The sequence below is a fragment of the Aquila chrysaetos genome, chromosome 11, assembly GCF_900496995.4.
Source record: "Aquila chrysaetos chrysaetos chromosome 11, bAquChr1.4, whole genome shotgun sequence".
Lineage (NCBI taxonomy): Eukaryota > Metazoa > Chordata > Aves > Accipitriformes > Accipitridae > Aquila > Aquila chrysaetos.
In genome coordinates this window covers 18,800,524-18,819,587 of record NC_044014.1, presented here as the reverse complement: position 1 = coordinate 18,819,587, position 19,064 = coordinate 18,800,524, and the positions used below count along the sequence as shown (strand labels likewise).

The 19,064-nt window shown below is 37.5% G+C and overlaps 1 protein-coding gene across 4 annotated transcripts in view; it reads left to right on the top strand.

Annotated features, from left to right (window-relative positions):
* The first annotated feature begins 1,568 nt into the window (after nucleotides 1–1,568).
* The window catches only part of MYOF (myoferlin), a 72,993-nt gene continuing 55,497 nt past the window's right edge, over nucleotides 1,569–19,064 (top strand). For 3 of the 4 annotated variants that reach the window (XM_041127205.1, XM_041127206.1, XM_041127207.1), the window contains exons 1-3: nucleotides 1,674–1,776; nucleotides 7,840–7,895; nucleotides 8,792–8,883. In XM_041127205.1, the coding sequence (XP_040983139.1) occupies nucleotides 1,689–1,776; nucleotides 7,840–7,895; nucleotides 8,792–8,883 (236 nt within the window). In that variant the 5' untranslated portion in view covers nucleotides 1,674–1,688. Of the gene's footprint in view, nucleotides 1,777–7,839; nucleotides 7,896–8,791; nucleotides 8,884–19,064 lie in introns of all 4 variants that reach the window. The other variant, XM_030029719.2, reaches the window with a different exon arrangement.

The window sequence follows — 19,064 nt, the reverse complement described above, 5'->3', positions numbered from 1 at the left end:
GGCTGGCGTTGGGCGGCCGCGTGACCTGTCTGGCCAATGCCAGGGGGCCTTTCTTCTCTCCGCCTCGTTTTCCTGCCCCAGCGCACGTGCTTGCGAGCAGTCGCCATGAGGCGAGGACTGGCCCGGGGCGGCTGGGCCCTTCGGAGCGGGCTGGGCGGCGGTTGTTTCCCCTTCGCGAGGCCGTAATTCGTTTTTCCCCTGAGGGGATTTCCGCTGCGTTGTTAAAGGGCGGCTGTAGAAGGAGGGGCGGTGGCAAGTCGTCGCCCCATCATGTTTCTTCCCGGCGGGTGTCTCGCCCACCCTGCGCAAGGCTTTAGTCGACGTGTTGTTCGGGCGGGGGGGTGCAGTGGCTACCAGCTGCCTGGGGCAGCAAGCCTGGCCTGTGGCTCTGGCCATGGGCCAGCTGGGGGACTTGTGCGGGACTGGGGTGGGTGGGGATGGAACAGCCTGTCATGATGCTTCAGCCAAGTCTTCTGGGTCTTCTCAGTGCTGTGTCTTGTGTGTCTTTTTCTTCCTTCCTTCCTGAACATGTTGGCTGTGGATTACCTTTTCTTTCCCCAGAAATCCTTTTCTTCAGCTACCCAAAATTTCATAATTTTAGAAAGGAAGCAAGGTCCATCTTGGCTTCAAAAGTAATAAGCTAGGATAGTTGTCGTGTGACCATGTAAAAAACTAGGCTGAACTTTGTCCACATGTGACTCATTTTGCTCCATCTTGCTGGCTTCCCCTCTCATCTCTACTTAAAAACATATTTTGCAGTGGTACTGTGCACCACTTGTGTTTTTTGCATCTGGTCTACAGCTGAGAAAAAACGCTGTAAAGCTGAACACTGGGTAGCTTTGAGCAAAGACTTCTTTTTACTTAAATATGTAAGTTTTTCTTAGTTTTGTTTTAGTGCAATCTACTGCATGTATTTATGTTAAGACAAAGTATTTATAGGCTTCCAAACAATACAGAGAGTCTTCTCACGTGTTTTGCACGTATTTCCTTAATTATTCTTTCTTTATGCGTGTAGATGTTAATAATTTCTCAAGAGATCTACTAAATTCAGCGTGTTAAATGCAGACCCTGTAGTATTATGTAAAACGTAGTTGTTCCAGAGCACAACTGAAGAGGGAGCACTTAAACCATTTTTGAAGACCGTATATTTGTGATTATACACTGACACGGAGGCGAGGTAAAAACAGTTACGAACAATGAAGTTCTAAAAATTAAGAGGAAAAAAAAATATAAGCTATCGTGAAATGTAATACCTTGGTATACCAAGAAGCAGATGTGATGTATCTTGAGGACTAGAGTTGTGTTTAATGTTCATGTTGCTTATGCTTATTTTTGCCTCGGTTATTTACGAGAGACTTATCACACAGCTTAAGAATAAAAGCAACAACAAAAAAACCCCTGCACTCGTTTTTACACTGTGCCCTTTCTGTAACTGGATTTCACTAACGACAGCTCTTTTGTGCAGCAACGCAGAACTTGGTGTCAATTTACAGGTACTTCTTTTTTTTTCGTAGCCTTCAGTAGCGAGTCTTGTCATAGATCCACCCATAGACCTTCTTTACTGTAAACCAGCTATTCCCTGCCTCCTCTTCCTGCTAGCATTTCAGTCCAGAAGTTAAGGAGTTTGAAATTTAAGACTTCCTTGAATTTCTTTCGTAACAATCGACGTTTAGTCAAGACGGGAAACAATGCTTCGGGTGATTGTGGAATCTGCTACCAATATCCCTAAAACCAAGTTTGGGAAACCAGATCCTATTGTTTCTGTTATTTTTAAAGGTAAGGAAAACTATCATAAATGTACTCAGGGAGGAGGTTTTCTGAAGGATAGTGCTCTATGTTAAGTATTTGAAAATCTGTGAAAACATGTTTTGCTGAAGTTACATCTGATGTAACTTTAGGGAAGACTTTTTAATTAGACAGGAGTTACCTGAATGAAGTTTGAACTGGGTGGAGTGCATCGGTCTTTTCTGGCCAGCAGTGCTTCTGTTTCAGGATCTGCGTTTTACAAGCTTTTGCAAAGGTTTAGACCTTTGCTTTAAAAACCCAAATCTAACTGCATAGATAAGTCCACTTTTAATTCTGTTATTGAAGATTACCTTGTTGTTTTCCATCTGAAAAAAATCATTCCTCTGTCTTGATTACTTTGCACAGCGACTGCTCACTGTTACATCAATTTTTATTGTGACTGGTTTATTGTTATTACCAGCATGTTGAAAAACAGTAGTACCATTACTGAAGGTGTTTGGTTTTGTTTTGTGGTTTTTTGGTTGGTTTTTGTTGTTGTTGTTGTTGTTTTTTTTTACAAACTGAATTGCACTTTAAAATTTTGCCTGTTGAGTGTATTTAATTTAAAATAACGATTTAGGAAGGAAACCCCATTTTACACTTTCATTGCTCATCAGATACATACGGGAGAAGGAGAAAACAGTGTGATAAAATCAGCATTTATATGTAAAGCTAATTATATTTTACAGCATATTTTACCTGTTGCCATCATTTCCTTATTTGGCTAGACTGAAGGAACTTGATTTCAAGTATTGGTTTATCTTTAAGGTGCAGAAACCTCCAAGCAATTTTGGATCATGTAATACGTTAAACCAAACTGTGACAAACAGTCATCTTAATTCCTGGTGACCTGGTTTCCTAACTGTGCACTGAAATGGAAATGGTTATTTCTTAAAGTATGAAAAATCATTGCAGGAGTTTGTCACCTTTAGAAACTAAATCTGAAATCATGGTATTTTGCTGGAGGCTGGAAAAGGACAAGGTAGTACACGTCCAGTATCTTAACTTCCAAAACATAAAGTTTTTGGATATTTTATTTCAGCATCAGAAAGACGTGATATCATTCCATTTCCTTTCTTTTCCTCCTCTTTTTCAAGTTTGTTTTTTTACCCCTCTCTGTGTTAGGGCAAGTGGCTGAGCCTGTCTCAGTAGCTTTTAGAACTTCCTAATCCTTAAAAAATTATTTTATTTGCCTGCAAAAAGTGCTGTTACTGTTGTACTGTAATTTCTCTGGTTTGTTCCATTTGTTTCTGCTGCTGCTTAAGCATTCATATTCTCTTTTCAGTTCCCTGTCTTTCTCTTTGTTTTCCTGTCACAGTTTTGCCTTTCTGTGTTACCACTGTTCCTGCAGTTTCATACTCCAGGGTTGGTTTATGCCTTCACTTCTTTATGCCTTAAGTGTCTGTTTAATTCCTCCTTGCAATCTTTTGTTCTGTGTACTCTAATGGAATTCAGTTTTACCTAATAAATATAAGTTACAGATTTTTATTTTTTCTTCTGCATTGCTGGATTTGTTTCTCAGACCTTCAGTTATCCAAACATGGATTGGGCAACAGACATTAAAGGAATTAGATTATATTTGTCCTTTATGTGCTACAACTGGGATTTTTAATGTTCACAAACATGCTTAACCATTGTCTTAAAGACAACTTCATAATTGTGACAGTTTTTTAGTAGGATAGTTCTCATTATACCTGCCACTTCTTTTTATGTGGTTTTACTGCATACCAACAGTCTGATTTTTTGCTTTCTGTCCAGAGTCATTCAAGGGGGGGCAGAAAATATCAGACTTTTGCCAGATATTGAGCAGCTCTGATTTAATTTGTAAGTGGAGTACCTGGTTGCCAGGGGCAAGGGCGTAGGGATCATATCTGAAATATGTTGAACTTCTGGCTGTTTATATTTATAGATGTTTTTTATATACAGCCTGTTTCTCCTCACCCTGTTAGTGTGTAGAGATGGGAAATCAGTCTTATTTTTGGGAAGGCATATGTCAAAGGGCAGCAGTCTTTAACAGTAGTCCATACCCACTGTAGCTCCTGGGGGACATAAAAAACACAATTGGGAGTTTATTTTCCAGACTGGGGAAAAACTCGGGCATTTGCAGGACTTTGGCCATAGGCCTGCAGTATATTTTCATGTTCTTGTTTGACTCTCGAGTATTCTTGGAGAAGTCCTAGAGAACAGCACTCATTTGACAGAAAATTGCCGTGGAAGTTGACATTTCATTAAACAGTGTTCTGTTCGTTAGCTTTTTCAAACTGTAATTTACATAGCCTTTGCTGATGTCAGGTTCAGTAGGTTTAAGACTTCAGTGAAAACACACAGTATCTCTCAGGATTAGACCCTTACGGCTATGCTGTGAAGAAAAAGGCCATGATCCTACAACTGTTAGTATGTAAGTGACTCTGCAAACACTATATGTTAACACACATATGTTAGTATAGTTTCATATATGTACAGAATAGACTTCATCAAATTTGTATAACTAAGCTAGTTATAGACTATACAGTCAGTACAATTAATAGTGACATGTATTAGGTACATATTAAGAGGAAATACGCAGCTTTTTCTGATGTGATATCTTACTTAGAATAGAGGGGGTTTGTGCAAGCATTTGCCTTTTTTTGCACATTTATGTTTAGTCCAGTGGGATGGAACTTTTATTTACTTTAGGAACAACTCACTGTTCAAAGAGAACTACACCCTGAGAGTAAACGAGTATTGCTGTCTGCAACTGGGTGCTGTTACTGCAGAATTCGGAGTTCATCATGACTTTACGTTAGACAGATTATTAGTCAAATTAATATGAAAAAGTGTTGCCATTTGCTGAAGCGGTGCTAAGTGGTAATGATTAAACCAGTAAAATTCTTTTGCTTTGTCAGATATACCAAACTGGAGAGGAATGTGTCATTCTTGTCTTTGGGTGTAAAAGTTGACAAAATTGCTTATATGTGCAGTCAATACTAGGACATTTAGTGCTTTGATCATTCCTTTTGACTGCCTCAGTCAGCTTTATACATTAAAAACTGATGTGAAATGGCATTCAGTTAGATTGGGCCAACTTGAATAAAATTTCTTTTTCTATTTGTGCTTAATCTAAGAGCTTTCCAGCAGGCCTGCATTAGTTCATAGCTGTTAGTTTATATTTCAGTGTGTGAAAGAAAAGAGTATTAGAGGGTAATTATTCACTAAATTTATATTTTCTGTTTTGCAGAGAATTAAATTACCCTAAGTTTAATTTCCTGGTTTTTTTGGAGTTCTGCCTGTTTGATCCTGCAGTTGCTGCCACTATGCAATCTTAATTCTTCATTCACAAAACTTTAATGGAAAACTTAACTGAAATGTGACTCTCTCTTGAATCTTAGACTTAAGACTGTTCTAAAAGATAATGTTTGCTTCTGCTATTCCTCACCTGCTGGAACGGATCAAAATGCTAGTTATAATAGAAAAAATTTAAGATGTAAGCATTGGTTGTTTTGCAGCACTGTAATTGTCTTTCTAATGATGGAACAGTTATTATTTAAAAGCTCATCTTGAATGCATTTTTTTGAACAGTGTAATCTCATTGACTATCACCAAGTTCTTATTACATTCATTTCCAGTTGAGAATATTAAACATGTCGTAGTATAATGCCTCTATCAAGATAAAGCAAATAATGATTTCTTCTACAGTACCAAGGTTATTGTAGTTAGTTTTTACAGAACCAAGTCTATAGGGTGTCCTACCAGTATCCATTATCATTTCTTACTCTTATTTCTTGGTAGGGCCAAACTAAAAATGATGACTGGCCCTATCTTACAGTTTATCCTGATGCGGTTTACAGTCTTGGCTACTGTAGCTGGATTCATTACCAGTAGAGGACAGCAGCCTGAAGACCTGAAACTTATGTGAGCTTCTGGAATAACTGGACAGTTCATCTTACCCTGCTTGGTAAAGATTTTTTTGGTGGGAAGAAGAAAGCTCTTTGCCAACAGTTCAAAAAACAAACTAAAAAACCCCAGTGCATTAAAAGAATGGTAAAAGGTGTAATAAAAAGAAAGTCAGTGAACTGAAGAAAATACATGCAAAATAAATGCTTGAGGAATTTGAATGCTACACTCAGACTGACTAAAATTAAAACTAAAACCCAATGTTTCCCAGCGTTTTTCATCCAACTTCCAGACAAATGCATAACACAAAAAGTTTTTTTCTTAGTATAATCTAGAATATGGATATTGTTAGTGGAATCATAGATCTTGCTCTTGTTTTTATGAAAACGGATAGTCCAGAGTGGAAAATTTTACTCCTTGTCAAGAATTGTTTTGACTGTTGTTCAAGCCAGGGCTTTCCTTACCTTACAGAGTTACATTTGAGCTTAGGCAGGGATCATAGGACTTTTATCCATTAGTTCCATCAGGATCAGGTCTGTGATTCATTATCTCCTTTACAAACAGCTGCAACTGTTCCTTTTTTCACCAGCACTGAGAACATTTTTCCCTGACTCTCAGCTCCTATTTGTAGGAGGACCTGGAGTACCAGTGCCAAACCCCAGATGTTCTGGGATATTCAGTTTTGAAAATGCTTTGTCTCCTGTTAGATAACATGAAGTTGAATTTCTCTTACTAGCATGTTAATTAGTTCTTTGTTCTGCAAAATGCAAGTCCACAGCATGGTATGTTATGAATGCTCTTTCCTTTGTGGTACGATGTGAGTCAATATCCTGTATAAATTGTAGACAATTCCTGTTACATAAATGTGAGTCAGTTCTCGCAATTTGCAGTATGGACTGACTTTTTTCTTTCAGTACATCCCCCTCTCATACAATAAAAAGAGCCACCACAGTCTACTGCTTGAATAGTGGATATATGAACTTGCCCGTGTGGCCTATCTTTACTCTTGCTTCCCACGCCTTTGCAGTGTTTTCCTGGCAAAGTATAGCCATGACTTGCAAATAATAAAAATGCTATTACCTGTACTGTAGTCCTTAAATACAAGGAGAGCATCTGAAACTTAGCCTTCTTGTGGTAGCTGAGCATTTTATAGATCAGCAGTTAGTTTACAGCCTGTACTTAAATATACTCACTTGTTATCACTATACAATTTCTCTTTAGACAGCTGCGTGTTTGCCAGTGTTCTTTTGTGCTACTGAGTGTCATGTCAAGACTTGTTCTCCATCAGAGCTGTATACGTATAGTGCAACTAAAAAGTAAAAATAAAGCCATGGCATGTTACTTTCTTTGAACCTGTTTTAAGAACAGAATTTTGTTTCCTTTTTTAGTAGGTGAGGGGGGCCTGCAAAGGGCCTCTGCAACACTTGAGTTGTATTATTCCTCTCAGGAGAAGGAACTTGAATTCAAATGCCACACTATATATAATTTACACCACACCCCACACTCCCATGATTTGTAGATTAACCAAATGCAAATTTTACCATGAAGTATGGAAAAATTGTAATTTTTAGGCTACAGTAAATGTCAGTGAAATGATCTGCATAACCTCTGGAAACCATTTTTTTTCAGGAAGGACTGCAATTCCTCTTATATGCATATGTATTTCTGCTAATATTTGCTCATTTAAAGCAGAAAGTGCTGACACTGTAAGCATACCTTCTTAAGATTTTTTTTTTCCCCAAGTGATTTTACTTCAGAGCTAAACACAAGTATTTTGTAACTCAGATATGGTAAATGTGTAACACATTTTCTTTACTACTGAAGTTCATCACTTTGAGGTTACTGTTTGGTGTGATGTCTTCAAGTCTTTTAGTCTGTCTTCTTGCATCATTACTGAAGTTGCAGTCAAGGGTCATAAAAGGTTGAGAAACCTAAACATTAATTTTGCTTTTTGGGAATACATCTAGCTATGCTTAAACAAAACAGAATAAAAAGCCTCAACTACTAAAATTGCCTGGGAGATATTTTGATTGTAAAATGTGCAGCTACTGGAAGAGGCAAAAAGAATTGGAACATTTGGTTTAAAGCTCACACTTTCTTTTGAAAAGTGAAAGGAAAAATGATGGTATTTGTGTAGTGCTTTAGCAAAAACAGATAATCACGCTTTGTTTGCATTTGCAGATGAAAAAAAGAAAACAAAGAAAATTGACAGTGAACTTAATCCTGTTTGGAATGAGGTAATTTTTTTTAAATCAGTTCTTGGTCTTTTTTAAGACAAAATGCTTGTAAAAATGGTAAGTCAGTTTCTACAGTTGTGAATATCAATTAGAAACAGGAACTAGTGATATGTGTTCTTTCAAGGTGTTAGTAAATGCAGGTGAATGGATTCATCTTGCGCCATGTGTTTCAATTCATTAAGTAATGTTTTTAGGTAAAAATAGATGGATATCTGGTGAGTTTGTGGCCTAGTTTTGTTCCCTCTTACTTTGGACTAATTGATATTCAGCCATTGCTTAGCCACATGTATGGGAACATAATTGGATCCTTTATTACATACTAGGAGAAAACCCTACAGAATTAGAATGAATCATGTACTGAAGTTCCTCATGGTTTATTTGTAGGACTGGTGCTATTTTGCATCTTCAGTAATGTTTTCCTTTGGGAAAATGTTTTCTTAGTAGTGTTTTTTCACAACCAGAAATGAAAGTTAAAGATTATTCTTACATTTTGTAATTAGGAGTATAAAGAAAGGGAACCTACAAATATTTGTCTAAATTCAACAGCAGCTGACTTCAACTAGTATTGCAGGGGAATAGTATCAGATCTTATAAATTATAAGAAAATACTTATGTTAGTGTGAGAATGTAGAACTGCAAAAGAGGTTATGGCTCAGTATTAAACAATTTAGTTCTTTTTCTGTTGTTGTTACTAGTAACTAGCAAATCAAGAATGTGCTATGAGCATGTTCCCGGATTTTTAACTTTGCTTTTGCAAATGGAAGCTGGTCTGGTCTGTCTCTCACTAAAAGCAAAATTTATTTCTAAATAATTTTGTTGTATATGCTACTCTGGTGTTAATTAATTTACACATGACTTGTAATTATAATTTGGTTTTGCTCTGTTTTTTTGTTCAGATTCTTGAATTTGACTTGAAAGGAATTGCTTTGGATAATTCATCTTCCCTGACAATTATTGTGAAGGATTTTGAAACAATTGGACAAAACAAGTATGTTCTCTTTTTGTTTTCCAGTATTAAGCACAACTTTCAATACAGAAGTCCAGGGAAAAAATGGAACTGATAGCTGCTGTAGAGGAACGATGGATGCAATTAGATGGTTTCTGATGTAATACCTACTTGTAGCCTATAAGCCAGCGGGCTTTCCATCCCTCACCAGTTGGATTGTTACTCTGAAGCAAAGCGTCAGTTTTCTTTTTATGCTTAATTTTAGACATGCTGAAGCTAAATTCAAGGAATATTTTAGGCATTTAAAGCAGAATTTGGGTAAAATATACATCCCTTCACCTATTACTGTAATTTGAAAACCACAGCTGCCATATTTCACTTGTAATAAAGGTCCTTGTGTAACTAGATTTATGCCACTACAGATACATGGTGCAGGTTGTCATCTTGCAGAATGGTGCAGGGCAGTACCCAAGACCACTATACATAATAAGTGTCCAGAAAGTAGTTCTGAAGAACTCATGATTGGCATGCTCAGAGCACAGCTAACACAAACCATCAAAAATTACAAAATGCAGTTAAGGCCCTGAGAGGCTATGTTTTACATCACTTCTTTAAGTCTTGCCTAGGAAGAGGGGAAGCCTAAGTTCAATTCTCTATCTTGTCTGGAGGGATTGAAGTCCTAGACTCATCTCCTGGAAGACTGACTTAGTCATCAGGATAAGTATGTTGAATAAAATACAAAAACTCTTGGGAATGGAATCTGGGTTTCTGTTGTCTTGAGTGTCCTAGCTAGGGGGGTCTATGAAATGTCATGTTCCTATTGTACTATTCCTGGCCCAATGAATCATGAGTTCTCTGCATGGTCATTAAAAAGCTTGAACCTGAAAACAAAAGTAACTTCCCCAAGATCAGCTTGCAGAACTCTTTTTCAATGTCAGGTGTGAGAGTAAATTCTCTCACACTGAGTAGGGAAACGAATCTGCAGTTGTTGGCCAAGTGTTACAAGCCTCAGGCTTGTTGCATATGTGGAAGATTAGCAATGCTGTTGCTACCTCCTCTTCTGGTTATGTTTTAAAAACCTTGTTTAAAAGTGGATTGAGGATTTTTTCTTTGTTTGGTGGTTTTGTTTTGGTTTGTTGGGTTTTTTTTAAAAAAATATGTAGTTTGGTATTAAGAGAGTCTTCTGTGGAAAGTAAATTGAATAACCTCAGCAGAAGAAGAAAATGGATATCTAGCTTCCCATTCCTTAGAGGACTTGAGACTTATAAAAATGGGGTGGGAGGCCACTGAGAATTGCCTTTTCTGACATTCATTTCTTGGAAAGGAAAGGCAGAGACTCCTACTATCAGTAAAGGATTTAGAGTTTAGGTCTGCAGTAGATAGAAACACCCATTTTCATGATGTCCCTAACATGCAGGAATTTAAGGCTCTTTCCCTCCTGCACCATTTCTGGTCGGTTAGTGCTGTTAGTGCATGTGGATAGGCTTGAATCCTACTCTAAAAGTCTAAACTCTACCAGTGCAGTATGTACAGCACCTAGATACCTAAAATTGGGTTCTGCATTTTTCAGATATCTAAAAATCAAGTATCATGGGATCTAAGGCTGCAGATCTTTTTGTGTATGGTCTTTTTTTCTTTCATTTGTGAGAGGCTAAAGGACAGTTTCATTTGTGCAGTTGTTTGTTGATTCCTCAGTGCTCAGCCAAAAACTTCTTCATGTAGTAGTAAGATGCTTAGATTTAGTTTTGACAAAATCAGGTTTTATTATTAATTTTAGAGAACTGAAGATAACAAACAGTAGCTATATCTATGTGTGCCTGGAAGGATATCACACAAAACAAATAGATTTCCTTCAGCTAAAAAATGACAAACATGTCTAGTTTTTCTACACATGAAATAATTACAGCAGAAAAGATGCACAGAGTGTATGATTTTCTGTAAATGATTTTTTTTTTTTTGGTTTAGTCATGCTGTTGAAGACACTGAGAAAGGAGCCACCTTGAATTGAGGCTTCTATCTTATATAAAAGGAGATGACATTATAAAAAGTTGTAGAATACTGAAATGCTGTCACGTGTCCCATGTTGGCATTTAAACATTTTTTGTAGGTTTATACTCCTACAGAATAGGAACATGTAATAAGCAAACATAAAAGTAATTAAGGTGTCTTGTTCAACTAACTTTTAAGAGTAATCTTTGTATTTTTCAAACTTTTTTTTTTTTTTTAATAAGAATAGATTTTTTCCTGTGAATTGAGTTGATAGGATCTTTTGACTGTGGCCGTTGAAAAAAATTTAAAAATTGTTGCAATGAAAAATTAAAATGGTATATATGGGAGCACTAGAATTCAATTAATTCACATTCTATTAAAAAGTATACTATAGAAACTTTAGTAAAGCTGGAGGGCGCTTTTTGTCATTTTGACTTGGACTTTGAAGTTCCTGCTGTATTTGTGATGAAACAAATACATAACGCAGACTCTAACAAGTTTTATGTGGTTCTGAACATAAGATGATAGAGATTTAAAAAAAAAAAGTATCTAGAATTTTGTAGGATTTAAGCTTTAATTTAATATCAGAATTGGAGGTGTACAGGATACTTTAAAGCAATGCATGCAGATCATTTCAACGAAGAAGACATAAATTACCAGTTGAAATTGTTAGCAACCTTTTGTGTTCTGCATGCCATTTGTTTTATGACTCATCACACAGAAATAAACCTGGTCCCTGAAATCACCTGCAGGAAAAGGGTAAGGTCTTGGGTGGCGGCAAGCTAATCGGAAAGCTTTTCTTTTATATAATCTACAGCAGGGATACGGTGTATTGTTTTGTGTTGAAATATGCTTGTACTAAAAGCTCTGGCAAAGTCTAGCAGTTCTTTGTTAACACACATAAGATAAAGCTTCATCAATGTGTTTAATCTTTAGCTGTCCCACAGTGGTTAAGATCTGCCTATCTCTGCTTAAATCATAGGATTTTTGTCTAAAAAGGTAAATATATACATTTGGACAAGCATTATTCAGAGATTATTTTTTTTAATCTGTGCAGAAAAAGCAACAGCTTATGAAAAATGATATGCCATTTCCCTACTTCTTTTTTATAAAGTCCTAGCTTTTAAACAAGGATCTATTTCTCTGTTTGCTGCACTCCCATGCTCCCTCTTTTCTGTCAATGCCAAGTAGTGTTGGCTGTTGCTATTTTGAAAGGGAGTATGATATCATCTTCTTTCCTTTTTTTTTTTTTTTTTTTTGTGTGTGTGGCAAATTTGGATATTTTGTGACACTGAGCTAGGCATACATTCATATTTATTGATAGTAGTCCACTTCCATTGTTAGGTTTTCTTTACTACTTTCTGCCTCCTCCCAATATGTGAATTCAGGTTTTTACAATACTCCAACAGCTCTGTCATAAAATCACCGTGAGTCAAGCCGATGCCCTCAGATCTCTCATTCTTGAGATTTCTGTAGGTCAGTAAAGCAGGAATATGTTGCATGCCTGTGGCTTTAGGGAAATCCCAGAAATCACAGAACTTGATATAGGAAAGCTTGCCAGTAATCAGAATGTTGTGATGGATTTTATAACATATCAGAAAATAAAGGAAAGTGCTTATCTGAAGCTCCTAAAATGTTTCACTCTGTATGTGGGCTCAAAGCTAAGAAGGCATGTGTTGGGTTTTTTTCAAACTGTATTTGTAAATATCATCTGGACTCATATTTGTAGTGCTTAACCCCCAGCTTGTGCAAATGCCTGTTTGTTTTGCTTGGGTTTATGCACTGGTTTATGCACTGCTTACTTACTCTGCGTACAATTTTAAAAATGAACCAGTAAAATTCTTTGGGAAAGTGAATTCCATGTATGGAGCTGTGCAAAAATATGTGTAGTCCATACCAAAGATAGAGCAAAACCTTCAAAGTAATGCTCTTTGAAAATAAATCCTCAATAACTGCCACATATTTGCAGCATGTGATGTGTTTGGAAGGGCTGTTGGCAGGGAAATAGGATAAGGGGGTGAGAAGTGGGACACATGAGTAGGCTTCCTGACTCTAACAAGATAATAGGAAATGTCATCTTAGATTTCGTTTAAAGACACAAAGCACTGTAACATCAGAAGAGATTTGGTATTAACGAACATTCACATTTAGACAAAGGAGCATATGAAAGAGAGAGTGTGGAGTAAGTTTCTCACATATTAACATGCATGTATGCATAACCTGTGTTTCTGTAGAGTTACTGATTCTATTGACTAACTGAGTTTGAGAGAGATTTAGGACTGCCATATCCCAGTTTTGCCATTCTTTCACAGTATCCTCTTTAATACTTAAGAAAAAGTCTATAGTTAGATACATGCCTGCAGTGTTGCAGCATTCCAAAAAGATGCTTGGTGGAAGAGTGTGCAAATGACACTCAAAGATGGAGTACGAGGCCTACCTAAGGTCCTTACTACTAAGAGCTATTGTAATGACAGTTTTAAAAAGGGGGGGGGGGGGAGGAATGGAGAGAGGGCTGGACAATATTGTAATAATTTTTACTTGTAAATTTGATGTGGTTAACTGAACTGAAGTCTTTCAGAGGTAAAGGCCCATTATTTCAGAAACCCAGGGTTTGCCATGTGCTTTTGACATTATTCATGAGTAGACCCATTAACCTGGGAGGTGTATCTGGTGTTTAAACTAAGTGGGATATGAGTCTAAATCAATAATCTTTCCTTTAGAGGTTCATGTTTTTATATATTTTACTTTAAAGTCTAGATTGAATTGGGATTTAGTTTTTGAGTGTAAAGGGTACATCTGTGGGACTGTGTTGCCTGAGAAAGAGTGCTGAGAAGAAACTACACCATGGCTTTGGCTTTATTTTCTCTCTTCTGGAGGAAAATAAGCAATGGGGATTGCTGTTGTTATCTTCAAGGTAGATACAACTTTTGCTCAAGCATTCTGCCACAGTTCTTTGCTGCAGTGTAGGCTAGAAGCAGAACAATGTGTTTCTCAACCAGCTCTCTCTCTGGCTGCTCACTCACAAAGCTCCTAGCCAATACACACTCTGCTGCTCCATGCAGTGCTACTCCTGACTACTTCGGGGCACCTGGTCTGTTGCTGCGCCTAAGAGGTAACTACAGAACCCATACTCCCCTCTAGAACAACGCAGCAGAAGATTGCAATATAACCCATGATTTGTTACAGCTCCTAGAAACTTACACAGCTGTTGATCTAGCCCATTCTTCTACTGATGCAGGAGGAGGAGCACAGTGGATGTTATTCTGTTTTTACACTGTGCCAAAACACTTAACTCATTGCTTTGGCATTTACAAATCAAACCTGAAAGAACATTTGAATATTTTTCTGTTTCTTTTTTCCTGGAGATAGAATTTACTGCTTCATTTACAGGATCACGAAACTTTTGTAGATAGATTAAATGAGTGCTCTTCATGGTAAAAAGACACAGTCAATGGAAAAGATAAATAAAGCAAACCACACTGACATGTATGCAGACAGACCATCATAGGAATAAACTAGAGAGGACTCATATGATCCATGCTTAGCTAGATTTTCCAGCATGAAGATGTTTGAAAAGAGAACACATCTGTTTTCTATTATGTCTAATACTGTTAGTAGAAAGACTTCAAACTCTCAGAACACAAATCTTTATGCAGTTAAAAAAAACAAACACCCCCCCCCCCCCCAGTTCAGTTGTCCCCATGAAGTTAAGAAAAAAAAATGTTAACAGGAAGTTACAGTTGTGTCTGAATGAAGTGATTTTCATTCTGTTTGAAAGAGAGTTGGGATTATGTGTTTCCCCATGTTCTTTGCATAGTTAGTAACCTAGCGACACAGAGGAAAAACAGATTGGGCGCACCCTTTTCTCAAGCAGAAAAATGCAGCCACAAATGAACAGTGCAGCAAATTATTTAATCATGTTTAAGTATTTTCCATAGTTAAGTAATTTCTAGATTGTTTGAATCCTCCTACAGCTGTACCGTTTTGTGTGGATTCTTTTCTGCGTCAGTGTGGCTGTGCATAGTTGCACATTTTCCATGCATATGTTGTATGCAAGGTCCAGCCTGGTTATGATTCAGTTTTGGGGTTTTCTGCCTTGTACAAAATAGTACCCATGCTTTGTTTCTTTTTTAGAGTTTTTTCTTGCAAAGAGTATTATCAAATAACTAAAGAAGATAAAAATAGTTGATTTGCTCTTAATAAAAATTCAAAACACAGCACAAATAACAGAAGGTGGGTGTTGGGTCTTGTAGCATAGAATCTATAATGGAACATATACACTGAGAAAGAAAGGTTGAGTGTAACAATTATAACTGCAGTGTGGGATCAAGTTTGCTGGTGAGAATAATCAATATAAACCTCTGCGAAAATAAACCCCTGCCAAAATAAACCCTTAAAAATAAGTCAAAAGAATTTAAATGCTTGACTCTCAGGGGATTAAAATCACTGGGCTTCCAGTAGAAGTAGCATGTAAGCAGCTGGAGGACATGATATGCTAAAGAATTTAGTATAAATTGCTAACTTCAAACAGAGGAGGAGTAATAAAATGGTTGGTACTGTGAGTTAGCATTTCCTGATCCAGGCATGGGTGTGAAGTTTCACTTCTCTTGGTTATTTGGGCAGCTAACAGGAAGTGCTAACCACAGCGCTAACGGATTAATTAGCTTTGGCACAAATGCAACACTGTGTTTAATAGTTGGTCATCAGTAGTTCATTGATTTCATGCTGATAAACTAAGTATTTCCCTTTGACTACAGGGGTGGAAAGTATCATAGGCCTAGTACTGATTTGAAGTGGTTTAAAATCCACAGTCTTTGCATTTATTTTTGGTATCTTATTCAGTGGTAGACCAGAATGTTTAAACTGCTTGTGGCAGGACAGTTTTTTTGCTTTACTTCTGCAAAGTTGGAAAAGTTTAAGAGACCTGGCTGACTGGGCACTATACACATACAAGTCTTAGGGATGGCAAAAAAGGTACTTAAGCAGAGTTAAGAAGCCAATACTCATTTGCTGTCTACTGCCAAAAGAGCTGATGAACAAAATGTCAGAGGATGTATTGAGCTATTCCAAAAGCAGAAACTATCCCACTTGATGGTGGCAAGAGACCAGTGTGATCTGGAATTAAACAGGCAAGTGTTGTCTGCCTAGGGAAGAGGAAGAAAGCTGAAAGAGCTCCAGCAAAGAGCAGTGTCCTTTGAGGATGAATAGGTGACAAAGTCTTTTCAGCTGTGCTGGAAGGAAAGGACTTCTTGTCACCTTGAAGGTCATGACTTCAGAGGGGGATTGCATGCAATCCTGCCTGACGGTAGAAAGTCTTCAGAGTTCAGAGGAACGCAGCAACTTCACAGTAGTCGTGCAGAGAACTGGGGGTCTAGTTACATATCAGAAGCAAGTATAGTAGCAGACCTTGCAGCAAAGCATTAAACAGCCATGAACCATTAATGGACGTGTTGTCACAACAGCTGCTGCTATCTGACTTGGCTGACTTGGTTTACCTGACTTAGCCCAAAGATTAGAGACATGAGAGAAGCATCTCAGGAAAAAGGCTTTCTCCAAGACCTGTACAAGTGACAAAGATGAGACTTAGTGATGACCTTGAGGCATTCCTTGTTACGTTTGAAAATACTACTTCAGCTGTTAAGTAGCTGTATGATCAAAACCCAACTGGACATGGTCCTGGGCAACCTGTTCTAGCTGACTGCTTGAGCAGAGGGGTTGGACTGGATGATCTTGAGTGGTCCCTTCCAAACTCATCAGTTCTGTGGTTCTGCTAAGGGAGGGGTGAAACATCCCAAATCCAGTAAACAGGACCACTTTGGGGAAGGCAAAAGACTAACTACCTAAAGCTTAGAAGTAGGCTAAGGTAGTGTATAGGGTGAATATTAGATTTCTTACTCTTGCTAGAGTGGAAAAATACTGGAGACTATTGTTGCCCAACCTGTTAAAGGAGGGGGAAACAAAGGACTTTAGGGGCAACTAGTAACAAACAAGTAGTCTATGTAACTGACTCCCTCTTCAGTCTTCTGAAGGTGGTCAGAATTTTAAAAATGATTACTATGTATTCAAATGTGTACACAGTTATCATTTGCACAGGACAGATAAGGATGTAGAAATGGAAATTTACACTGGAAAATTTCAAAAGCACTACTGTTGAACAGCTGTTCTTGAGTTAATATCACCGGATAGGTGGGTGTGGTTGCTGAAAGAGTCATCCAGATGATTTGAGACTGCGTGACTTCTGTACTGAAGTTCTTTTTGGAGTTAATGTAAGTCACTCCAACTCATATCAAATCAAAATAGCAAGTCTACAAAATTTTTCTACAAATGTACATAGGAGAAGATTTTCTTTGCCTTTCTCCAGAATCAGATTTGGCCTAGCTGGTTTTGGGTAGTCTTGTTGGGTTTTTCCCTTCTATGATACCTCAAACTATGTATGTTTCTCTCTGTTATTCTCAAATGGTAAGGAAGGCATAGTCATGGTTGAAGGATTTGGGGAAAATAAGAATATTTGGAATTGAAAGGTTTTATTGATTCATTTTGCATTGAAGGAAAAAGAGTGAAGAGAGGTTGGTTTCTCTCAGTATGCAGTTGTGTAAATGAAGTTGTAGGAATAGTTTGCCATTTGCTTATATTATACTTGCTTTCAAAGCTATTACCATGTTAGAAGGCTATGTAATAAAGAGAAAAATGCATTAAGCTACCCAATATTTTTCTCTCTTAACTGCTTTGGGATTTGCAATCATTATGGAATGAACCTTTTCTGCTTTGCTTTGATTTTTGAACAGTATCAGTGTCTGTCTGCATGGCACCTGCTCTTTATATAGGAAAGTTTGGTCAAATATAGAGGGAGATGTTCTCTTTGGTATGTAATGTCAGACTTGCTTGACTTCTATATAACACCAGTTTTTGGAATGTTGAAGCCACAGGGGAAAAAATAAACCCTCTTTCTGTTTAAGAGAGACCACCTTCTGTTGTTTCCTGAGCTAGGTAGACATTACTCTTTAGTGTCTATATTTGCTACATCACATCATAAGCAATGCCAAATAATACTACAGTTAGAGGGATAAATAAGACCACTGCATGTATACCTAATGTTCCAAATCTAGGTTTGTCTTGTGGGTTGAATGCAATTTTGATTGCATAACAGGAGAAATTGCTTCTTAAGCTCCCTAAAGTTGAGAAATATGTAGAGTCAGTGTTTCAGCTAACGCCCAGCTCTGTGCAACAAGTTGTAAAAAGTGAAAATGTACCTACGGTTAATCTAATGCTCACTGAAATAACTAGGTGTATTTCAATAGTTTTTTAAAGGACACTGGATCAAGACTACAATACTGAATACAGGTGTCCATTCAGTAAAGGGAGGAGAGGCAGGTGTTAGAAATGGCATTGGAGTTTCAGTTATGGTCATCTTAAAGGTTAGAACAGCTTCATGCATTTCCTCTGCAGCATGGCCTGATCTTAAACTGCTTTTCACATCTAGCCCATCCCCTGTGTGTGACGAATATGTGAGGCATAGCTGGAATATTACTGTGCTCTGGCAATTTGGGGGGCAGAAGTGAAAGGTTTGAGTAGTGAGTCAAAACTATCAAAAAGACAACTGGAATTGGAGGAGTGAGATGAACTGGGAAAGCAGAGTTGACTGAGGAGGTGACAGCACCAAAGTAATTCTAACAGGTCATTCAAACAGAAAGTGTAGTTATTTTTTGTGCACAGCTAAACAAAAGTTGTAATGTGTAATACCTGGAATGTATACTTGCAGGAAATTAATGTTTTATACTTACCTTTCCTAATGTAGCTTGCAAAAAGTAAATTATGTTCTCATGACATAGCACCTGAGAGTAGCTCCATGTCAAAAAGTGCCCTTGCATCCTTAGCTTCTCCATGAAAAAGCACTATAATGTATTCAAAGGGACCTCAGTTAAGTCCTCCGTGTACAGATCTTTTTTCTGCTTTGGCAGCAAAGCTGGTATTTTGTTTGTAAGACATGATCTTTGTAATATTTACAGGGTGAAATTATCTTAGGGTTTTTTCACTGGCAAAAATCTCAGTTATTCCAATAATCCACTTCAGTATGGGAGTGAACTGCTATTACATACTATGGGAACGAAATACAGTGCCAGATATCATGAGACCAATGCCAGCCACACTGTTAGAAACTCTGCCTAGGAGAAGTTTCTCAGGTTAAAAGTGCATGCAGTTTTCACTTTTTTGAAGAGGATGGGCATGACAGATGC